General features: G+C 43.0%; 1 protein-coding gene across 4 annotated transcripts in view; it reads right to left on the bottom strand.

Annotated features, from left to right (window-relative positions):
• si:ch211-272n13.3 (ankyrin repeat domain-containing protein 26) overlaps positions 1–21,577 on the bottom strand; it is a 97,939-nt gene that overhangs the window by 31,816 nt on the left and 44,546 nt on the right. For 3 of the 4 annotated variants that reach the window (XM_042301371.1, XM_042301374.1, XM_042301373.1), the window contains 12 exons: positions 20,282–20,584; positions 20,042–20,146; positions 19,855–19,931; positions 18,398–18,424; positions 15,070–15,314; positions 14,251–14,451; positions 13,904–13,934; positions 10,468–10,609; positions 9,872–10,085; positions 9,459–9,642; positions 3,190–3,336; positions 980–1,763 (listed from right to left, as the gene is read on the bottom strand). In XM_042301371.1, coding sequence (XP_042157305.1) covers positions 980–1,763; positions 3,190–3,336; positions 9,459–9,642; positions 9,872–10,085; positions 10,468–10,609; positions 13,904–13,934; positions 14,251–14,451; positions 15,070–15,314; positions 18,398–18,424; positions 19,855–19,931; positions 20,042–20,146; positions 20,282–20,584 — 2,460 coding nt within the window. The remainder of the gene's footprint in view (positions 1–979; positions 1,764–3,189; positions 3,337–9,458; positions 9,643–9,871; positions 10,086–10,467; positions 10,610–13,903; positions 13,935–14,250; positions 14,452–15,069; positions 15,315–18,397; positions 18,425–19,854; positions 19,932–20,041; positions 20,147–20,281; positions 20,585–21,577) is intronic. The other variant, XM_042301372.1, reaches the window with a different exon arrangement.

Here is a 21,577-nt window from a genome sequence, read left to right as displayed (position 1 = left end):
GTCTGCTTTTTAATATTTACCCATCTAACACTAGGTGCCCTTTGTGAGGCATTACAAAACCTCCCTGGTCTTTGTGGTTGAATCTGTGCTTGAAATTAACTGCTCGACTGAGGGACCTTGTAGATAATTGTATGTGTGGGGTACAGAGTCGTTAAAAAATTATGCTAAAATCCATGCAACTTATTATGTGACTTGTGAAGGACATTTTTACTCCTGAACTTATTTAGGCTTGCCATAACAAAGAGGTTGAATACTTATTGACTCACAGCATTTCAGTTTTTCATTTGTAAACATTTTGAAGAACATAATTCCACTTTGACATTACAGGTTTTGTGTGTAGGCCAGTGACACAAAATCTAAATTTAATTCATTTTAAATTCAGCCTGTAACAACAAAATGTGGTAAAAGTCAAGGGGTGTGAATAGTTTCTCAAGGCACTTAGTGTCAGAAGACTTAGCACTGACGGCTGATGAAACAAGAACAATACATGATGTTGCCAATAGATTCAATAGGATAAACTTCAAGCAAATGAATTAAATAGAATAAGTTAGATCAATGCATTAGAAAATCATCAGGGATCTCAGCTCATGTAAAGTAACCAGTACCGATGCAAAGTGCAGGTACATAATTATAGCACCACCTGGATAATATGCATTAAAAAGCAAGGGAACTGTACAATACAATATCAACACATTCTTCCCAGTCAGTGGTGTCATGTCAGCTGAAGCTAGGGGTTGGCAGAATGATGTCTGGACCTCTGTCTCCTCCCATCACAAATCAAGACACAGGCTGAGGCAGGCAAGAGAGATCAGGGAGTTTTTCAATAATGGACTACTGGAATAACTATTGAAATCTATTCAAAATTGTTGGTCTTAAGCTAGGGGATGGTGAATTCAATTGCTTGCCACTCCTAAAAGACATGGTCCACCTTAGGATACACATAAAATACATTGGTTAAAAACTCTGCAATTGCATGCACCTTTGTTCTGGGCCTCCTCCAGCTGTTGCCTCAGCAGCATGGCCTCGCTCTGTGCCGCCGCCAGCCTCTCCTGCAGCGTCTCCTGCCGGGCGCACACTCTCCCAGCCTGCTCCCTCTCTGTCTGTAGAGTTGCCTCAAGCTCCTTCACTCGCCCCCCTATTTGCTCCTTGTCCCTCTGCAGCGTGGCGACCACATGCTCCATCTCTGCAAGCGACATTGTGATGCGGTGCACCTCATTTTCGAGGCCGTTTGCACGTAATTCTGCCTTAGCGAGTTTCTGCGACAGCCCACCCACCGCCTCGCGTTTGTTCGCTGCCTCGCCCGTAAGCTTGTCCTGGGCACGCTGGTGCCCCTCACGCTCGCGATGAAGAGCTCTTTCGGCGTCAGCGCGTGCCACCTGGCATCTCTCTGCCTCCTGAAGAGCGCCAGTCAGCCGCGTCCTCGCTGACTCACCTTCGGCTTCCAGCTGCTCCCTCACCTGGCGCTCGTGCTCCAGCCGTGTGGAAGCCACAGCCAGTTCGGCCTTGACGGCGGTCACCTGGCTGGTGTACTGGTAGACTGTCTGGGCCAGCGCCTCCTCATTGAGTTTGAGGTCGCGCCGGGCGTCCTCTAGGCGCTCCCTCAAAGCCTCGCTCTCCTCGGAGCGGCGGGACTCCTCCTGGCGACTGTGGGAGCAGGAGCGCTCCAGCTCAGCTCTCAGGGAGCTCAGCTCGTCCTGGAGCACAGAGCTCTGCTGCAGCAGCTCCCTCTCCCGGTCAGTGGCCTCCGTCAACTGGGACAGGGCCTGACAAGTGAGAACAGCAGCAGTGGTGACACAGCACACTAAACATCACTTTCAATGGCGAACATGAAAAAAGACGGCAGAATTCAGTTATGACATCATTGTTCTAGCATTATCCACTGAGTTTTTAAAACTAAAGCACATGATATGGTTCAATGTGCCAATAAAATGATCTCCATCTACTTTAGTTTCATTTAATTGCCGTCATCTTGAAGCTAAAATTGGGATCATGTAAACTCTGCTAATGACCATACAAAAAAAAAAAAGTGTAACGGAGAGCAATGTACAATACTGAGAACTTTGCAAAATTGCATGGGGCCGCCATCTTTATGCACCTCTGCTATTAGAGCCGGACCGGAATCTCTGCTTCAAGATTGTATTGATCACCCAGACTGGGATATGTTCTGGGTTGCCACCGAGAATAACATTGACGTACACTACCGTTCAAAAGTTTGGGGTCACTTAGAAATGTCCTTGTTTTTGAAAGAAAAGCTATTTTTTTTGTCCATTAAAATAACATCAAATTGATTAGAAATAAAGTCTAGACATTGTTAATGTTGTAAATGACTATTGCATGTTACTGCAATACAGATAGATTGTGAACAATGCAGTTTCAAATTTACTTTAAGGCTAAGTTTAATTCATTCAGCCAGCAGACTCACCATTCTTGTTAATTAGTGTGCTTGTGTTTGATCAAACATTTCCACATAAATCTAATCCACTGCCATAGATGAAAACATTTTTAGTTTAGATTACCTTCTTAGGTAGAACGTAGTGTTTTGTATTATCTTTCGTATTTTTGGTGGTTATCATGTAAATGTTCTTAAATTATGTTAATTTGAATATGTAGTTAAGGGCCCAGTGCAGTCAGAATAAATGTTTTGCTGTGTATTGTGTCATATTTTTATTTCCTGATAGTTGCTGGTTGAAAATACAGTCTACACAGGACCTTCTAATCAGCAGGTCTGCATGGGCGGCAGTTTCAGCTTTCAATGGTGACATCACCATGCAGTAAATTGTGCTCCTGGGTGACGCAGCAGTCTAAGGCACTGCATCCCAGTGCTAGAGGCGTCACTACAGACCCTGGTTCGATTCCAGGCTGTATCACAACCGGCTGTGATTGGGAGTCCCATAGGGCGGCGCACAATTGGCCCAGCGTAAACAAGAATTTGTTAAGTGACTTGCCTAGTTAAATAAATGTTAAATAAAATAAATAAAAAATGGTTTATAGACTAACACCAAAGAGAGATCCAAATAACAGCTCGTTATTCCCCTTTCCCCCCCAGTCCGACCCTGGGTTTATAAGCGCAGATATTGACTCTGCCGCTCGAGCATGCTTTTGGGGCACAGTCGATAGCGCGCTGGACTTCGGACTAGAAGGTCAAGGGGTCGAGGCCTGCTCCCTGCCCGTTTCATTACAGTATGTTACCTCGTTGCTCTTACTGATGGTCCTCCTGTTCTCCTCCTCGATCTGCTGCTGCTTGCGGAGGTGATTGTTGAGGAGGGTCTCCGACAAAGCTCGGGCACCTCGCTCCTGGGTCAACAGCCTCTGGGTCTCGCTGCGGTCCTCCTCCGACTAGGGGATGACACAAACACACAGGCTACATTCATACTCATTCACGTCATAAATGCTGTGTGCTCAATAACAGACTATTAAAGAGAAGATATGGAGAAAGGTGTATTGATGTGGTTCTGAGTGATTGTTTATAACACTCTTATGACACCTGTGGTATGTGTGTGGCAATGGCGGAATAACATTAAAAACTCGCTAAATATGATTGATGGTGATGGTCATTTTTGCTCGCTGTAACCAACAAAATAATACATGGTAACAGGAGTGGAAATCGTGTTTTTTCTGTGAATGTTGGAGTTTAATTTAATTTTGTAGACCTAACCTCATCTATATGTCGAGATCAGATTGCGTTTGATATAAATTGCTCCAGAGTTAGAGAAAGATTTCTGCAGGAAAGTAAGTTACATTTGGACAGTGCAGTAAAAATGTCAGGCAAATGAGCTGGCACAATACATATTAACACCTTTTGCTCCACACCAGCAAACACTGCTATGGAGGTAGAAAGCGGAGCAGTGGATTTTGTAGACAAGGAAACGCCCTGCTGTTGGAAAATTTTGCAACAAGTGCAAAGGAAAGTAATTTTGGAAAAATTTGTTTAGCAAAGGACAAGTATGGGACTTTGTGGGCACTGTGGATTGCATGGAGGATGTGCAAGAACCATTACAGGTCCATACTGTAGCTAGTGACCATTTGGTTGTACCACTCGTGGTCAATGGTACAATTTTGACCTTAAAGCTGGATGCAGGGGCTAAAGCCAACCTGATCAATGAGGGATTTTCATGAGCTAAAGCACAAACCAGGTATCATGTAAAAAGATGTCTCTCTGGCCAAGCAATTGAGACTAAAGGTTTGTGTCGGCTAACTGTAAAGAGGGAACCCAAGGACCTTAATAAATGTATCAAAAAGGAGCATGTTCAGATACCTAAGAGGGAGGACAGTGTGTGAAATGGCGGGTGCACACTATTTCTGAAAATTGGATGCTTCAAATTGGAGGTTGAGCAATTAATCGGAATGGCCGATTTCAAGTTTTCATAATCGGTATTTTCGGACACCGATTATGGCCGATTACAATGCACTCCACGAGGAGACTGCGTGGCAGGCTGACTACCTGTTACACGAGTGCAGCAAGGAGCTAAGGTAAGGTGCTAGCTAGCATTAAACTTATCTTAAAAAACAATCAAACATAATCACTAGTTAACCACACATGGTTGATGATATTACTAGTTTATCTAGCTTGTCCTGCATTGCATATAATCGATGCGGTGCCTGTTAATTTATCATCGAATCACAGCCTACTTCGCCAAATGGGTGGTGATGATGATTTAACAAGCGCATTCACGACAAAAAGCACCGTCGTTGCACCAATGTATACCTAAACATAAACATCAATGCCTTTCTTAAAATCAACACACAAGTATATATTTTTTAAACCTGCATACTTAGTTAATATTGCCTGCTAACATGAATTTAGTTTAACTAGGAAAAATTGTGTCACTTCTGTTGCGTTCTGTGCAGCAGTTTGGGCTGCCTGGCTCGTTGTGAACTGTGTGAAGACCATTTCTTCCTAACAAAGACGAATTAATTTGCCAGAATTGTACATAATTATGACATAACATTGAAGGTTGTATAATGTAACAGCAATATTTAGACTTAGGAATGTCACCCATTAGATAAAATACGGAACGGCTCTGTATTTCACTGAAAGAATAAATGTTTTGTTTTTGAAATGATAGTTTCTGGTTTTGACCATATTAATGATCTAAGGCTTGTATTTCTGTGTTATTATATTATAATTAAGTCTATGATTTGATATTTGATAGAGCAGTCTGACTGAGCGGTGATAGCGAGCAGCAGCCTCGTAAGAATTCATTCAAACAGCACGTTCCTGCATTTGCCAGCAGCTTTTTGCTGTGCTTTAAGCATTGCACTCTTTATGACTTATCAAGCCTATCAACTCCCGATGTAGAGGTGAATCCAGGCCCTGCAGTGCCTAGCTCCACTCCTATTCCCCAGGCGCTCTCTTTTGACGACTTCTGTAACCGTAATAGCCTTGGTTTCATGCATGTTAACATTAGAAGCCACCTCCCTAAGTTTGTTCTATTCACTGCTTTACTACACTCTGCCAACCCGGATGTTCTAGCTGTGTCTGAATCCAAACTACAACATTTTCAGACAAGATAGAACTGCCAAAGGGGGCGGTGTTGCAATCTACTGCAAAGATAGCCTGCAGAGTTCTGTCCTACTATCCAGGTCTGTACCCAAACAATTTGAACTTCTACTTTTAAAAATCCACCTCTCTAAACACAAGTCTCTCACCGTTGCCGCCTGCTATAGACCACCCTCTGCCCCCAGCTGTGCTCTGGACACCATATGTGAACTGATTGCCCCCCATCTATCTTCAGAGCTCGTGCTGCTAGGCGACCTAAACTGGAACATGCTTAACACCCCAGCCATCCTACAATCTAAACTTGATGCCCTCAATCTCACACAAATTATCAATGAACCTACCAGGTACCTCCCCAAAGCCTTAAACACGGGCACCCTCATAGATATCATCCTAACCAACTTCCCCTCTAAATACACCTCTGCTGTCTTCAACCAAGATCTCAGCGATCACTGCCTCATTGCCTGCATCCGTAATGGGTCAGCGGTCAAACGACCTCCACTCATCACTGTAAAACGCTCCCTGAAACACTTCAGCGAGCAGGCCTTTCTAATCGACCTGGCCGGGGTATCCTGGAAGGATATTGATCTCATCCCGTCAGTAGAGGTTGCCTGGATATTTTTTTAAATGCCTTCCTAACCATCTTAAATAAACATGCCCCATTCAAGAAATTTAGAACCAGGAACAGATATAGCCCTTGGTTCTCCCCAGACCTGACTGCCCTTAACCAACACAAAAACATCCTATGGCGTTCTGCATTAGCATCGAACAGCCCCCATGATATGCAGCTGTTCAGGGAAGCTAGAAACCATTATACACAGGCAGTTAGAAAAGCCAAGGCTAGATTTTTCAAGCAGAAATTTGCTTCCTGCAACACTAACTCAAAAAAGTTCTGGGACACTGTAAAGTCCATGGAGAATAAGAACACCTCCTCCCAGCTGCCCACTGCACTGAAGATAGGAAACACTGTCACCACTGATAAATCCACCATAATTGAGAATTTCAATAAGCATTTTTCTACGGCTGGCCATGCTTTCCACCTGGCTACTCCTACCCCGGTCAACAGCACTGCACCCCCAACAGCAACTCGCCCAAGCCTTCCCCATTTCTCCTTCTCCCAAATCCATTCAGCCGATGTTCTGAAAGAGCTGCAAAATCTGGACCCCTACAAATCAGCCGGGCTAGACAATCTGGACCCTTTCTTTCTAAAATTATCTGCCAAAATTGTTGCCACCCCTATTACTAGCCTGTTCAACCTCTCTTTCGTGTCGTCTGAGATTCCCAAAGATTGGAAAGCAGCTGCGGTCATCCCCCTCTTCAAAGGGGGGGACACTCTTGACCCAAACTGCTACAGACCTATATCTATCCTACCATGCCTTTCTAAGGTCTTCGAAAGCCAAGTCAACAAACAGAATACCGACCATTTCGAATCTCACCATACCTTCTCTGCTATGCAATCTGGTTTCAGAGCTGGTCATGGGTGCACCTCAGCCACGCTCAAGGTCCTAAACGATATCTTAACCGCCATCGATAAGAAACATTACTGTGCAGCCGTATTCATTGATCTGGCCAAGGCTTTCGACTCTGTCAATCACCACATCCTCATCGGCAGACTCGACAGCCTTGGTTTCTCAAATTATTGCCTCGCCTGGTTCACCAACTACTTCTCTGATAGAGTTCAGTGTGTCATATCGGAGGGTCTGCTGTCCGGACCTCTGACAGTCTCTATGGGGGTGCCACAGGGTTCAATTCTTGGACCGACTCTCTTCTCTGTAAACATCAATGAGGTCGCTCTTGCTGCTCGTGAGTCTCTGATCCACCTCTACGCAGACGACACCATTCTGTATACTTCCGGCCCTTCTTTGGACACTGTGTTAACAACCCTCCAGGCAAGCTTCAATGCCATACAACTCTCCTTCCGTGGCCTCCAATTGCTCTTAAATACAAGTAAAACTAAATGCATGCTCTTCAACCGATCGCTACCTGCACCTACCCGCCTGTCCAACATCACTACTCTGGACGGCTCGGACTTAGAATACGTGGACAACTACAAATACTTAGGTGTCTGGTTAGACTGTAAACTCTCCTTCCAGACCCATATCAAACATCTCCAATCCAAAGTTAAATCTAGAATTGGCTTCCTATTTCGCAACAAAGCATCCTTCACTCATGCTGCCAAACATACCCTTGTAAAACTGACCATCCTACCAATCGTCGACTTTGGCGATGTCATTTACAAAATAGCCTCCAATACCCTACTCAACAAATTGGATGCAGTCTATCACAGTGCAATCCGTTTTGTCACCAAAGCCCCATATACTACCCACCATTGCGACCTGTATGCTCTCGTTGGCTGGCCCTCGCTTCATACTCGTCGCCAAACCCACTGGCTCCATGTCATCTACAAGACCCTGCTAGGTAAAGTCCCCCCTTATCTCAGCTCGCTGGTCACCATAGCATCTCCCACCTGTAGCACACGCTCCAGCAGGTATATCTCTCTAGTCACCCCCAAAACCAATTCTTTCTTTGGCCGCCTCTCCTTCCAGTTCTCTGCTGCCAATGACTGGAACGAACTACAAAAATCTCTGAAACTGGAAACACTTATCTCCCTCACTAGCTTTAAGCACCAACTGTCAGAGCAGCTCACAGATTACTGCACCTGTACATAGCCCACCTATAATTTAGCCCAAACAACTACCTCTTTCCCAACTGTATTTAATTTATTTATTTATTTTGCTCCTTTGCACCCCATTATTTTTATTTCTACTTTGCACATTCTTCCATTGCAAAACTACCATTCCAGTGTTTTACTTGCTATATTGTATTCACTTTGCCACCATGGCCTTTTTTGCCTTTACCTCCCTTCTCACCTCATTTGCTCACATTGTATATAGACTTGTTTATACTGTATTATTGACTGTATGTTTGTTTTACTCCATGTGTAACTCTGTGTCGTTGTATCTGTCGAACTGCTTTGCTTTATCTTGGCCACGTCGCAATTGTAAATGAGAACTCGTTCTCAACTTGCCTACCTGGTTAAATAAAGGTGAAATAAAAAAAATAAAAAATTAGGCTGGCAATACTAAAGTACCTATAAGAACATCCAATAGTCAAAGGAATATGAAATACAAATGGTATAGAGAGAAAAAGTCCTATTATTGAAAAGTGAAAGACTAAAGTTACATACATGGGATGCTTTAGTGAATTTCAGAATGTCTGGAATAGAAAAGGCAGAAATAAAACAATTCAATAAACATTCATAATAACACTCATAATTCTTAAAATACCTACAACCTAAAACTTCTTACCTGGGAATATTGAAGACTCATGTTAAAAAGGAACCACCAGCTTTCATATGTTCTCATGTTCCGAGCAAGGAACTTAAATGTTAGCTTTTTTACATGGCACATATTGCACTTCCTTCTCCAACACTTTGTTTTTGCATTATTTAAACCAAAAATTGAACATGTTTCATTATTTATTTGAGACTAAATAGATTTTTATTAATGTATTATATTAAGTTAAAATAAGTGTTCATTCAGTATTGTTGTAATTGTCATTATTACAAATAAAAATTGGCCGATTAATAGGTATCGGCTTTTTTTGGTCCTCCAATAATCGGTATTGGCGTTGAAAAATCATAGTCGGCCGACCTCTAACCTGTGGTATGTGTGGCAATGGCTGAATAACATTACAAACTTGTTAACTATGATTGATGGCGATGGTCGTCTTTGCTCGTGGTAACCAACAAAGTAATACAGAAGGTTGTACACTACTAGATGTTGTAGACCAGTCCTTATTGACGTTTTACCACTGACCAATATAAAGCGCTAGGTCAGGGATCATCTACAAAGTACAACATAGTGTAATCAAGGTATAAAACAATTATGTTATTATCATAATTTAAATAGGAAGAGGAGGGCTTAGAGAAAGAGAGAAAAAGAGTCAGAGTGCATTCTACCTGTTTCATGTTGTTAAGGATGGCCCTCATCTCCAGCTCCAGGTTCCTCATGGCCAGTTCCACCTTGTGCTTCTCCTCTGCCTCGGCCCGTAGCTCCTCCTCCTTCCTCCGCAGCATCTCCCGGTTCTTGTCATACAGCATGGAGGCGTTCCGGTGCTTCTCCTGCTCCTGCTTCAGCTGGAACCTACAGCACATAGGGCAGAGAGATGGAACACAGAGAAAGCAGTGGGTCACATCTACACTTAGTGTGTTAGCAGAGACAGAGTGAGAGGAGAGATGATAAAAATCAAAAGGTGAGAGAGAAAGATTTGAAAGAGCATAAAAATATGAAAAAGGTTCATTGAGAGGGAGAGAAAAAAAACATATTGTCTCACAGAACGACAAAAAAGACCTCAACTCTATGGCTAACTTACTTAAAGTTGTTGAGGTCCGTGTCCAGCTCAAGCTGCCGGTGATCCAGGGCCTGCTTGCTGTCCCGGCTTTCCTCCAGTGAGGCCATCAGCTCGCGCTTCTCGACCTCCAGCTGGCTCACCTTGTCAGAGAGGTGCCCATGGCGGCCCCGCTCCCTCTGGATCGTGCGCTCATACTCGTGGAACATGTTCTGGAGCTTCACGATGCTCACAGAGTCTGAAGGGACAGAGGGGTGGGAGGGGACTAGGGTTAGAGCCTTGGGGTCTCCCTCAATTCATCTTTCCTGGATTTCTCGCCTCCTTCTCAAAATGCATTGGAGATAAATGTCAAAGGCGAGGGACCTTGGATCTTCTCCTCAAATATGAAGGAGGCAAGGAGATAGAATGCGAGGAATCATGGAAAGACAGTTTGAGATAGAGCCTAGGATACAAAGTCTACATTGTGCTTATAACATATCAGCTGATATTATCTACAGAGATGGATTTAGACATACATGTGTTACAGCAATTTAGGCACTGCACTACCCCCAAACAAACTTTAGTCCCCAATCATCACAAAAAAGACTTGGTTAAAGTGGTAGATTTTGGGCCATGTGTACCTAAAGTGGCAGAATCGAGCTGTTTGATGAGAAAAGAGGCGTGACGGTAGCCAGAGGTGGGGTCTTCGAGGTCAGATGTGGCCGTGTCCGATGACTGTGTGAGCTCATCAAAGTCCTCCGCCATCTCAATCTCGCCAGCAGTCTGAGGTTGGGGACGCAACATAAAACAGATCAAAGATTTACACTACATACTAACTTTTACACGTGGATATAGTGTATGTTTGAATGTAATTTGCTAATTCTTTACTAAACTCATGATATTTTCTAAGGGACACTGCACTCCAAAATCAACATTTGTCAGATTTTTTCAGACCTCAAAAGTCCACATCCCAAGTCATCAGTTTAGAACTGAGGGGTTTGACATTAAACTCTCAAGTATCTAAAATTGATTGTGTAACTCAATGAAGTCACTTAAAGTCACGTAAAAAAAAATGTGGCACATTAATTGGAAAGGAAATGCAGAGATATTTCATTTACATAAGTATTCACATCCCTGAGTGTCAGAATCATCTTTGGCAGTGATTAACGCTATGCATCTTTCTGGGTACGTCTCTAAGAGCTTTGCACATCTGGATTGTACAATATTTGCCCATAATTATTTTCAGAATTCTTCCAGCTCTGTCAAATTTGTTGTAGATCATTGCTAACAACAATTTTCAAGTCTTGCCAAACATTTTCAAGCAGAATTAAGTCAAAACTGTAACTCGGCCACTCAGGAACATTCACTGTCTCTTGGTAAGCAACTCCAGTGTCGACTTGGCCTTGGGATTTAGGTTAGTGTCCGACTGAAAGGTGAATTAATCTCCCAACGTCTGATGGAAAGCAGACAACCAGGTTCTCTTCTAGGATTTTGCCTGTGCTTAGCTCCATTCCGTTTCTTTGTCCTGAAAAACTTCCCATCATCAAACCTATAGCACAATAAATAAATTACACATTGTGAACATCAGTTTTTTGGACCCAACTTGCTTACAACTTATTCCATGTGGTTTATTCCTTCAGACTCCATGAAATGACTACGTCTTCTAAATATTTGGTCACATGATTCATTTTGTGTATGGTTTCCTAGAAACAAGGGGTGGTTCAACTTACCCTTTGGCACAACTTACCCAATTCTCCCCAAAGGTACCATTGATTTGCATTGGATTTTTGCCACAAACCCTAAAATGTTTTTAAAAATAATAATAATTCCCTGTGCCAAGTAAGAAAATGTAGATGATAGCCTATAATTAAAGTAACCTAATAATACAAAATTTAAAAAATTATATCCAGGGAATGCATGATTGATATTTTGATGTGCAACCTGTCAAAATAGGATCCAGAATGATCAGATTTCCTTTGATCTCTTTAGAGATGAATTTGCTTACATCTTTGTGCATAGGCTATAGGCTACAGCTGTCTCCACATGCTTCAAGATGTTCCTTGTTCCTGTACCCAAGGCAAAGGTAACTGAACTAATTGACTGTCACTAATAGACTCACTTCTGTCATCATGAAGTGCTTTGAGAGACTAGTCAAGGATCATATCATCTCCACCTTACCTGTCACCCTAGATCCACTTCAATTTGCTTAACGCACCAATAGGTACACAGACGATGCAATCGCCATCACGCTGCCCTAACCCATCGGGACAAGAGGAATAACAATGAGAGGTCGATCGATTTATCGGAATGGCCGATTAATTAGGGCCGATTTCAAGTTTTCATAACAATCGGTAATCATCATTTTTGGACACCGATTATGGCCGATTACATTGCACTGCGTGGCAGGCTGACTACCAGTTATGCGAGTGCAGCAAGGAGCCAAGGGAAGGTGCTTGCTAGCAATAAACTTATCTTATAAAAAACAATCAATCTTAACATAATCGCTAGTTAAACTAGTAATATCATCAACCATGTATGGTTATCTAGCTTATCCTGCATTGCATATAATCGATGCGGTGCCTATTAACTTCATATGGCTGCAGGGGCAGTATTGAGTAGCTTGGATGAAAAGGTGCCCATTGTAAACGGCCAGCTCCTCTGTCTCAGTTGCTAATATATGCATATTATTATTAGTATTGGATAGAAAACACTCTAAAGTTTACAAAACTGTCAAAATATTGTCTGTGAGTATAACAGAACTGATATTGCAAGAAAACTGCAATCCGCTCAGAGCATGGCTGGCCCTTGGATGTACACAGAGAGCAAGCATTAATAATATGCATGTCAATCTCTCCTCGCGCAAAGTGGAGGAGAGATAATCTTAAATCACTACTTGTATTTGTGAGAGGTATTGACATGTTGAATGCACCGAACAGTAGTTTGAACTACTGACACCCATGCATACCCCACAAGACATACAACCAGAGGTTTCTTCACAGTCCCAAAGTCCAGAAGAGACTACGGGAGGCGCACAGTACTACATAGAGTAATGACTACATGAAACTCTATTCCACATCAAGTAGCTTATGCCAGCAGTAAAATTTGATTTAAAAAAAACAAACACCTTATAGAACAGAACTGTGAAGCAACACAAAGAGACACATGCATACAAACACACTTTTATACTATACACACACGTACACATGGATTTTGTGTTATAGATATGTGGTAGTAGAGCAGAGGCCTGAGGGCACACACTTAATATGTTGTGAAATCTGTTATGACTATATTGTAATGTTTTTTTTTTTAAATGTACAACTGCCTTAATATTGCTGGACCCCGGGAAGAGTAGCTGTTATCTTGGCAGCAGCTAATGGGGATCCATAATACATACAAATACTTGATGAGGCCTATTCACCGTAAATGACGCGCTCCACTCTGCGGGCACATCAAAACCATACATCATAGCCTAAAGTGGTGCCATTCCTTCAATATTAATTAAGAGTTGATACATTATATACTCACAGAAAGCTGTGCCTCTTCTCTATGTTACTAGAACAACAGTAGTTGCTTTGAATACTGTATTTTTCCTGTAATTCTATTTTGAGCAACGGTCATACGCTTGTGCATATCAAAATACAGCTCTCCCTCCGTGCGCACTCTAGTGGGTAGAGGGAGTGAGAGTGCCTCGAACACACAGCAGTCAAAAGGGAAACGGGGACAGGCTGATACTTTTATAGTAGGAATCAACATCATGCATAGGCTATTACTGTTGACCAAATAATGGTTTTAAACAGTCTACAGGAACGTTCTGTAGAAAAATCACTGAACATTACCGACGTAAGCAAAATGATTTGGTAAGAGGAAGGCAGTGTCGGTGTCAGTAATTTTTGGTTAATCGTCCCAGCTCTAGTGAACTAAGTGTTTATCATTTCCATTAATTTTGTACTGTGGTAGATCTACAAAACAGATAGCCTAGACATGAATTCACAACCTTTGATTTTGGAGTGTAATGTACCTTAAAAAAAGTGGAGGGGAAAAAAGACCAAAAGAAAAATGACGATGCCAGAAGTTTACCTTGTCTTTCTGATGCCATGCAGAGAGAGCCCTGACAACGACAAACAAACACAAACAGAACAAGAGTTGGAAAGATTATTTTGGAAAATGTCACGAATGCTCGTTCCTCAAGCTCTCCGACGAGCAGCACGACATATTTTGTAGAAGCGCGATGGTATAACACAGTAAACCTTTCAAAATGATCAGTTTAAGAGTTTGACATGCACCCTTTTTTAAAGCAGAAGATAGAGAGATATAACAGATTAAGTCAAAAGAAAAGTCCAGATCATATCCCACCACCAATCATTAAACTGTCAGAGTTAGTGACATCGTCAGTTATGTAGTAAAATGGCATACTGCATATATACCTTCCATCATCGTCCGACACTTCACTTAAAGTACTATCGTCAAACACTGAGAGGGGGTCTCCTGCGTTAACATGGTTAGCTGCCTGGGGGGCTCGGCCATGCCTGGCTCCCCCCAGAAAGGGACACTGTAAGGTGGCCTCGTTAGATACAGCTCTTCCCTCCTCGTTCTTCTGCTGCTGATGTAGTTGGTCCTCCAGGGCCCTGTCAGCGCATTAGGGAGAGCATAGACCTAGCGGTGAACGTCATGCCCCATGACATGTAGCCGTAGCCAATAGCTGGGAATATGGTTGATTGCTCTGGAGTGGGAGGTGTCATTTAAGCAGTGGCAGCAAGGTAAAGGACAGGGGATGGAATCAAAACTAAACCAAAGTACAGCTGTAACAAGGGATTGTCTTAGAGTGGACCAGGGTATGATAATGGAAGATGCCTGTCTGCCAGCTGGTATAAATTCGACCCTTGGATGAGTATAAGCAAGGAAGTGGCAGTGTTTCCACTATATTGCTTTCACCTTACAGAGCTGCATTTATCGAAATGGGTTGGGCCAAGGGTGAGCGGTAGGGAGATAATTGTAACCGAATGTCTTTGGTTGCCTTTGGACTGCTGGTCTTTAGGTGACAATTACAACTAATATCTGAGCTCATTTGATCCCACTCTTGCAAATAACTGCTCCAAGCCTTATAGGCCTCTTGATTCTGTCAGTCATGTTTTGATTGTCCTCTGTCCTTCAGGAACCTTATTGCCTGGCTCCTAAATCTATGCACAATAACAAAGCAAAGGGTATTAATTGGGGTGGGGCTAAATCTAAACAAAGACGCATACCTCTTTGGACTTTTGGACCCGTGTCTTTGGGTAATACGGTCTGTTGCTCTGAGCTGATGTTCACTGTCTGTTGCTCCATTTCCACTGCGTGACACTTTAGGGTGTGCTAAACTGGTCTCAGGTTTCTCCTCTTTTTCTTTGTCTAGTTCACGTTCACATCGCCTGCTCATTGATCCTCCAGCAACCCGTGAGGCACTTGATTTTTGCAGCACCTCCATGTTGGCCTTTGTCTCGTCTTCGCCCACCTGAAAAGACAGGGTAAATGTTTAATGATCAAAGCTGCAGAATTAACATAACACATACTATTTGAGAATGGTAAGTTTAAGCAGGCCTTTAAAATGTGTTTTGGAGCAGGTATACTACCATACATAATTGAGTCTGTCACCCCTCTCCTGAGAGACCTAACACCGTCATGTAATATGCTCCAAATAGCACCATATACCCTAGATAGTACACTAATTTAGACCAAAAGTAGTGCACCGTAGGGAATAGGGTTCCATTTGGATGCAACTATTAGTTAGGCTTAATTACAGGGATGCCACAGCTTTACAGGCAGCTCCATTCCTATGCAATACTATACAGCTATGTTAACCTTTCACAGAGCAGACATTATCCAAAATGCCTGGAAAAACACATTCAAAAGGCTGGCCAAAATGTTTTAGTTAAGGGTGTTTTCAAATTAATTTAGTTGGATTTGAAATTCTAACTTGAAATACCTTACACTATTAGAACTGCATGGATGGAACTGCTTGCTGTTTAAGATTTAAGGCTGGATTTCTGTACAGCACTTTGTGACATCGACTGATGTATTTATAAAGCCTTATTTACATTTGATTAATTGATTTATTGCATCTACTGAGTGAGAAAAGGGAGTGCAGAACGGTCTGGTTCAAGTCACAGATAAGGTCAAACAGCAATGAGTTAGGGGGGAGAGAGGAATTCGGTCCGAGGTCAGATGAAGTGAGAAAGAACAATCATCACTAAAGTCCTGCCTAGCAACAGATGTATTGGCTGTCCAGATGTGCAAGGAGGACACTCAGCCTCGAAGGAGGGTATAAATATATGTACTTGTGTAAACATGTGTAAACTTCCTTACCTAGAAATCATCAGCATTTTCATGCAAAAACAAATGGATAAGGACAGAAAGCAATCCATGCTTTGGTTTTGTTAAACTAGCCACTGCCCCAAACGCTAATATTAGCATTTGACCAATGTAAGTCAATGTCCTTCAGTTAGCATGCCCAAATCATCAAACATTATTTTTGATTTTTTTAATGATTTATTAACTCAACAACTTGGTTTGAAGATACTTTGAGATGATTGGAGCATGCCATCTAGGGGACATTGGCTTACATTGGGCTTTGTTCAAAAATGCTAACATTAGCTAATATTTGCAGATTTGGCTGAACTAACGCTTTAATGTCATCACAAAAACATGCACAAAACACTGCACAAATGAAACTACTGCTACACCAACACATCAGTCCAACTTGGCTTCTTTTCATAGAAAAGAAAGGCGTTTCTATAGGTAAACTTTTACCACTTTAAATCACACCAGCTAGGGAAAATGAGCAAATGAGAAATGACCAGAGTAGCAAACAACTGTTTTCTCAACATGTGGCTGCATGCAAAGCACACCGATGGAGAAAAAGACCCAACAATAAACAAAACAAATCACTACAAGAGAAGATGGATGGACGATGCCCCTTTGAGTGTGGATGATGAGGCATTGGTGAAATCCTGGGAGTACACGCTACTACAGCTGAGAGAGAGAGAAAAAGAAAGAAAGAAAGAAAGAAAGAAAAAGAAAGAGAGAAAAAAGAAAGAAAAAAAGAAAAAGCTTCCTGAGGCCTGTGTGTGACTGACATTTATAGTGCTGATCTTTAATGTCAATCAGCTTAAAGTAGGAAAGGAGAGAGGAGATTTAAACGAGGCCAATGAGGTGTTAAATGTCACTCTGCACCTCATTAGGTGAGGGAGTGGTTGATGAAGTGAAGAACTGGCGCGGACAATGAGAAAAATAACGCTCACTTTGCTTCATAAAAAAAATGATTAAATGTCGACCATTTCCAATAAAATAAAAGAGGAATGGCAGGAAGTCGAAAAAAAAAGAGTGAAACAGGTTGTCTACAAGAGGTATTTCCCTGGCATTGATTTTTTTTTTTTCACACAGACTCAGCTGAGGTGATGGAATGGAAAAAGCGGAGAAAGAAAAAGCGAGACAGAACAAGAAAGAGTTGGGGGGACTATAACGGGAGCGAGGGTAGTCATAATCCTCTACCTCTTTCCAGAGCAGGGCCTTCTCTTTCTCCAAATCCAGGAACACAACCTTCAGCATCCCTACCTCGTGCTTGAACCTCTGTAGGTCCTCTTCCAGCTCTTCGTCTGAGGGAAGTAAAGGAGCTGGGGGACACACATTGCTCAATGAGGAGGGCTGAGACTGGGAGGGACACACTTCGGGTTCTTCTTCGTACATGGAGGGGCTCGTCTCATCGCCCTGTTGGACTTGCCCTGGCCAACGGTCCTCTGCGGCAGGCTTTGGTTTGGTAGTGGCATCTTTGTCTGGGCTAGGGTTGGACTCTCCTTTGTTCAAGGACAAATCCATATGAACATTGTCTGATTTGAGTTCCACTGAGGCTGCATTGCAATCTGTGAAAGTCTTGGTGACATCATCGACATTGTAGTCTACTTCTCGCTCTCTGTTGATTTCCCCAAACAGTTGAGGCAAAGCAGACCTGTTCTCTGGCTCAATGCCACAGAGGAGCTCCAGGTCCCCCATCTCACTGTCCTCGGCACTGGGGGAGAGGTCGGGACTCCCGGGGGTGTCACCATGCTGAGTCCTGTCTTCGCATAGGGAGTTGTCAGCCGACTCGGTCAGAGAGTCCTCCAGCCCGGACCCCCTCTGCTCAAGAATGGTCAGCAGGACTGCATTGCTGCTACTCCTCCTTGCCCTGCTCAACAGACAGACTTTAGGCTCCCCCACCTCTTCGTTGCTCGACTCTTCCTCAGTGGTTCTGGCGGGAGATTCAACTATCTCTACGTTCTCCTCCTGTTTTTCTTCTTCTGTAGTTTCGTCAGAGGCGGATTCAGCTGGAAGTTTTCGAAATTTCTGCTTCAGTTCGGCCGCCACGTTCCTGTAGGAGGACTTAACCTCCCTCTTCTCTAACTCCACCCAGATCTTCCCATAATGTTTCTCCCAGCCTGGCTCTTCCTCTTTACCGTCTCCCTCTCTTTCTCTAACTATATATCTCCCTTCTTTCTCTTTGTCCTCCTCCTGCTCCTCCCCAGTTTGGGACCCGACAGGGACAAGGTGGTACGGGTTACTTACGTCTAACTCTGATGCAACGTCTTTCTCCTTTGATGGCATGAGTAGACAAAGGAAATGGTGTTAACACAGATGCCTACAATGGGATCTACAATTAGGGTATACAAAGCATGAATGTTCACAAAAACACTGAAAACGCCAACATTAAAAAACAATTGTGTGTAGGGGCATGCAGGTAACATTCAAACTTGTACCACTTTGCCACAATAACAAGACTAATATTTCATAAAATAGTCAGTGGCCAGCAGTCAAAATTTGGAACATTATGTACTAATGATATACATTTTCTGATTTTAAACGGGTTCTGGTTGAAAAGATGGGAAGTCATATAGCCGTTGTTACAACCAGAGAGAACATAGATATTTTGGTTATTATCTGTTCAGATAATCAATTTACACCAGATAAATATGTATTTTTTGGATGCTAAAAAGACGTCCACAAAATGTCCTTATACAAGCAATGAACTCAATGATGTCATTGCAATTAGTTTTGCCTACTGGTTGAGAGAGGGACTACATTGGTGGTTCATAAGCCAGTTTGTTGTGAAGGGGATGATGGCAGATGAGATGGGTGATGTGGATGAAATGTAGCTATGCCAGGTGAATGATGGGCTTTATTGTAAGGTAGGGGAATGCTGTACACTACAGTAATATGATGTACAAAATGTGACGAGGGGGTGTGGAGGTAGTCATGGCCAAACGGTCATGATTTTAATATCTAGATTTGAATTAGTGTGAGTTTCGGCTATTACTTCCAAAATGTTTATATTATTTTTGGGTTGCACCTCGTCGCATATTGATTGAGCCCATTCTACTCCTCTCCAGGGTTGAGGTGGTAAAATAAGAAAGACTAAATCAATTTAAAGTAGGGGAATGTAGTGATTTGTGGGGGTAGGAGATTAGGTAAACTGGAGATGGTATTCTCTGACTAATGCCTCCACCTCTTGTGGCTGCTCCTCAGGCTCTGGACTGCTCTCACTCTCTTGCTTCACCGGTGAGGGCCTACGCATATAGTCACAATGGACCTCAGGATCTCGTCACAGTATCGCTGTGCATTCAAATTGCCATCGATAAAATGTAATTGTGTTCGTTATCCGTAGCTTATGCCTGCACATACCATAACCTCACCTCCAACATGGGACACTGTTCACAATGTTAACATCAGCAAACCACTCGCCCACATGACACCATACACGCTGTCTACCATCTGCCCGGTACAGTTGAAACCGAGCTTCATCTTCATCATACTTCTCCAGCTTGCCAGTGGCCAGCGAATGTCAAAATCGTCCCACTGAATACCGTTACGACGCCGAACTGCAGTCAAGGTCATGTTGCGTTTATATTTGTGTTCAGTATAGTTTTGCCTACTGTGTCAGTTAGGGGCTACATAGGGTGTTCATAAGGCAGTTTGTGGTGTAGTGGGTCATGAGAGACGAGATGCTGTAAGACTAAGGCCCCCACCTCCTGTGCCTGCTCCTCTGGCTCTGGACTGCTTTCGCTCTCTTGCTTCACTGGCGAGGGCTCATGCAGAGGGTTATCTGCAGGGAGATATAGAACCTGTTTTAACAAGAGCAGCAGTGGATGTACGTCTGCAAATAGTCAGTCTTAAATCAACGCTAATTAATTAGGTAAACTTTAGGTTACTCACTAGGTTTCAACACTGCGACGGTCTCTGTTACGTTTGGTAGTTGCTTCCCAGTCCTGACTGGGCTGGGGGTGGAGGTATTCACGTGGTTGGAATCCCAATTAAAGTCTAAGAACAAGGAAGAAAAAGTAAATTTATGCACTGCTTACATCCTTGGCACCAATGGACAAAAAGCCCATCTAAAGTTAGCCAGAAATACACTCAAAAGTACATGCAGTATCTATAATCTCCTTACTCCCTTACCTTCCTCACTCTCTGTTCTCTGGAGTAGCATCTTCCGAGCACAGGGCTGGGGTTGGGTTTGAGGGGTAAGGGAGCGCGGGCTGGCCAATGGGAGGGGTCTCTCCGAAAGAAAGTGTCTCTTCTCCTCAGGACCGCTCCTCTCCGCTATTAATGCATCTGGCTCCTGCTCCTGGACAGCCGGCAGAGGGACGGGGGATCGGGAAGAGGCCTCCTCCCTCAGCTCCTCGCCACCGGGGGAAGGCACTCCATGGCCGGGGAGGGTTCTCCTGCTGGCGGTGCTGGCCGTGTCCCAATCAGAGGCATCTGCAGCAGCAACACGGAGACAAGTCAGACAATCAGCATGTCTGAGGGGATCAATTTTAGCAAAGTAAGTAGCCTTACACAAGCCTTGGCTTGATTGAGCCAGAACAGCTCATAGCAAGAGCCTATCTCCTGTTTCTGTAGCGTGAGGCAGCTTTATGTACACCCCCTGGACAGGACGCTAGTCTAACACAGGGCCTTACCCCAAATCTAAAGTGTGGTCTGAAATTATTGACACCCTTGATAAAGATAAGCAATAATGACTGTATAAAATAAATAATTCAAATACTTAGCTATATTGTACACCAACATTTTTGGAAATTAAATTATTTTAATTCTAATACAAATGCTCAGAGAAAGATATTTTGTTAAACTTCTTATGGATGGGGGGCAATATTGAGTAGCTTGAATGAATAAGGTGCCCAGAGTTAACTGCCTGCTACTCAGGCCCAGAAGCTAAGATATGCATATTATAGTTTGGATAGAAAACACTCTGAAGATTCTAGAACTGTTTGAATGATGTCTGTGAGTATAACAGAACTCATATGGCAGGCAAAAACCTGAGAAAAAATCCAAACAGGAAGTGGGATATCTGAGGTTTGTAGGTTTTCAAGTCTTTGCCTATCCAATATTCAGTGGAAATTTGGTCAGATTGCCCTTCCTATGGCTTCCACTAACTGTCAACAGTCTTTAGAACCTTGTTTCAGGATCCTACTGTGAAGGGGGAGCGAATAAGAGCTGTTTGAGTCAGGGGTCTAGCAGAATGCCATGAGCTAAGTCATGCGCGCTGCCGTGAGAGCTAGCTGCGTTCCTTTTAATTTCTAAAGACAAAGGAATTGTCTGGTTGAAATATTATTGAAGATTTATGTTAAAAACATCCTAAAGATTGATTCTATACATCAACTGACATGTTTCTACGAACTGCAAAATAACTTTTTTGACTTTTGGTCTGGACTAAGTGTGCCTGCACCTCATGAATTTGGATGTGTGAACTAA

This window comes from Oncorhynchus tshawytscha, linkage group LG19 (assembly GCF_018296145.1).
Source record: "Oncorhynchus tshawytscha isolate Ot180627B linkage group LG19, Otsh_v2.0, whole genome shotgun sequence".
Lineage (NCBI taxonomy): Eukaryota > Metazoa > Chordata > Actinopteri > Salmoniformes > Salmonidae > Oncorhynchus > Oncorhynchus tshawytscha.
This window is presented reverse-complemented; position numbering and strand designations above follow the sequence as displayed.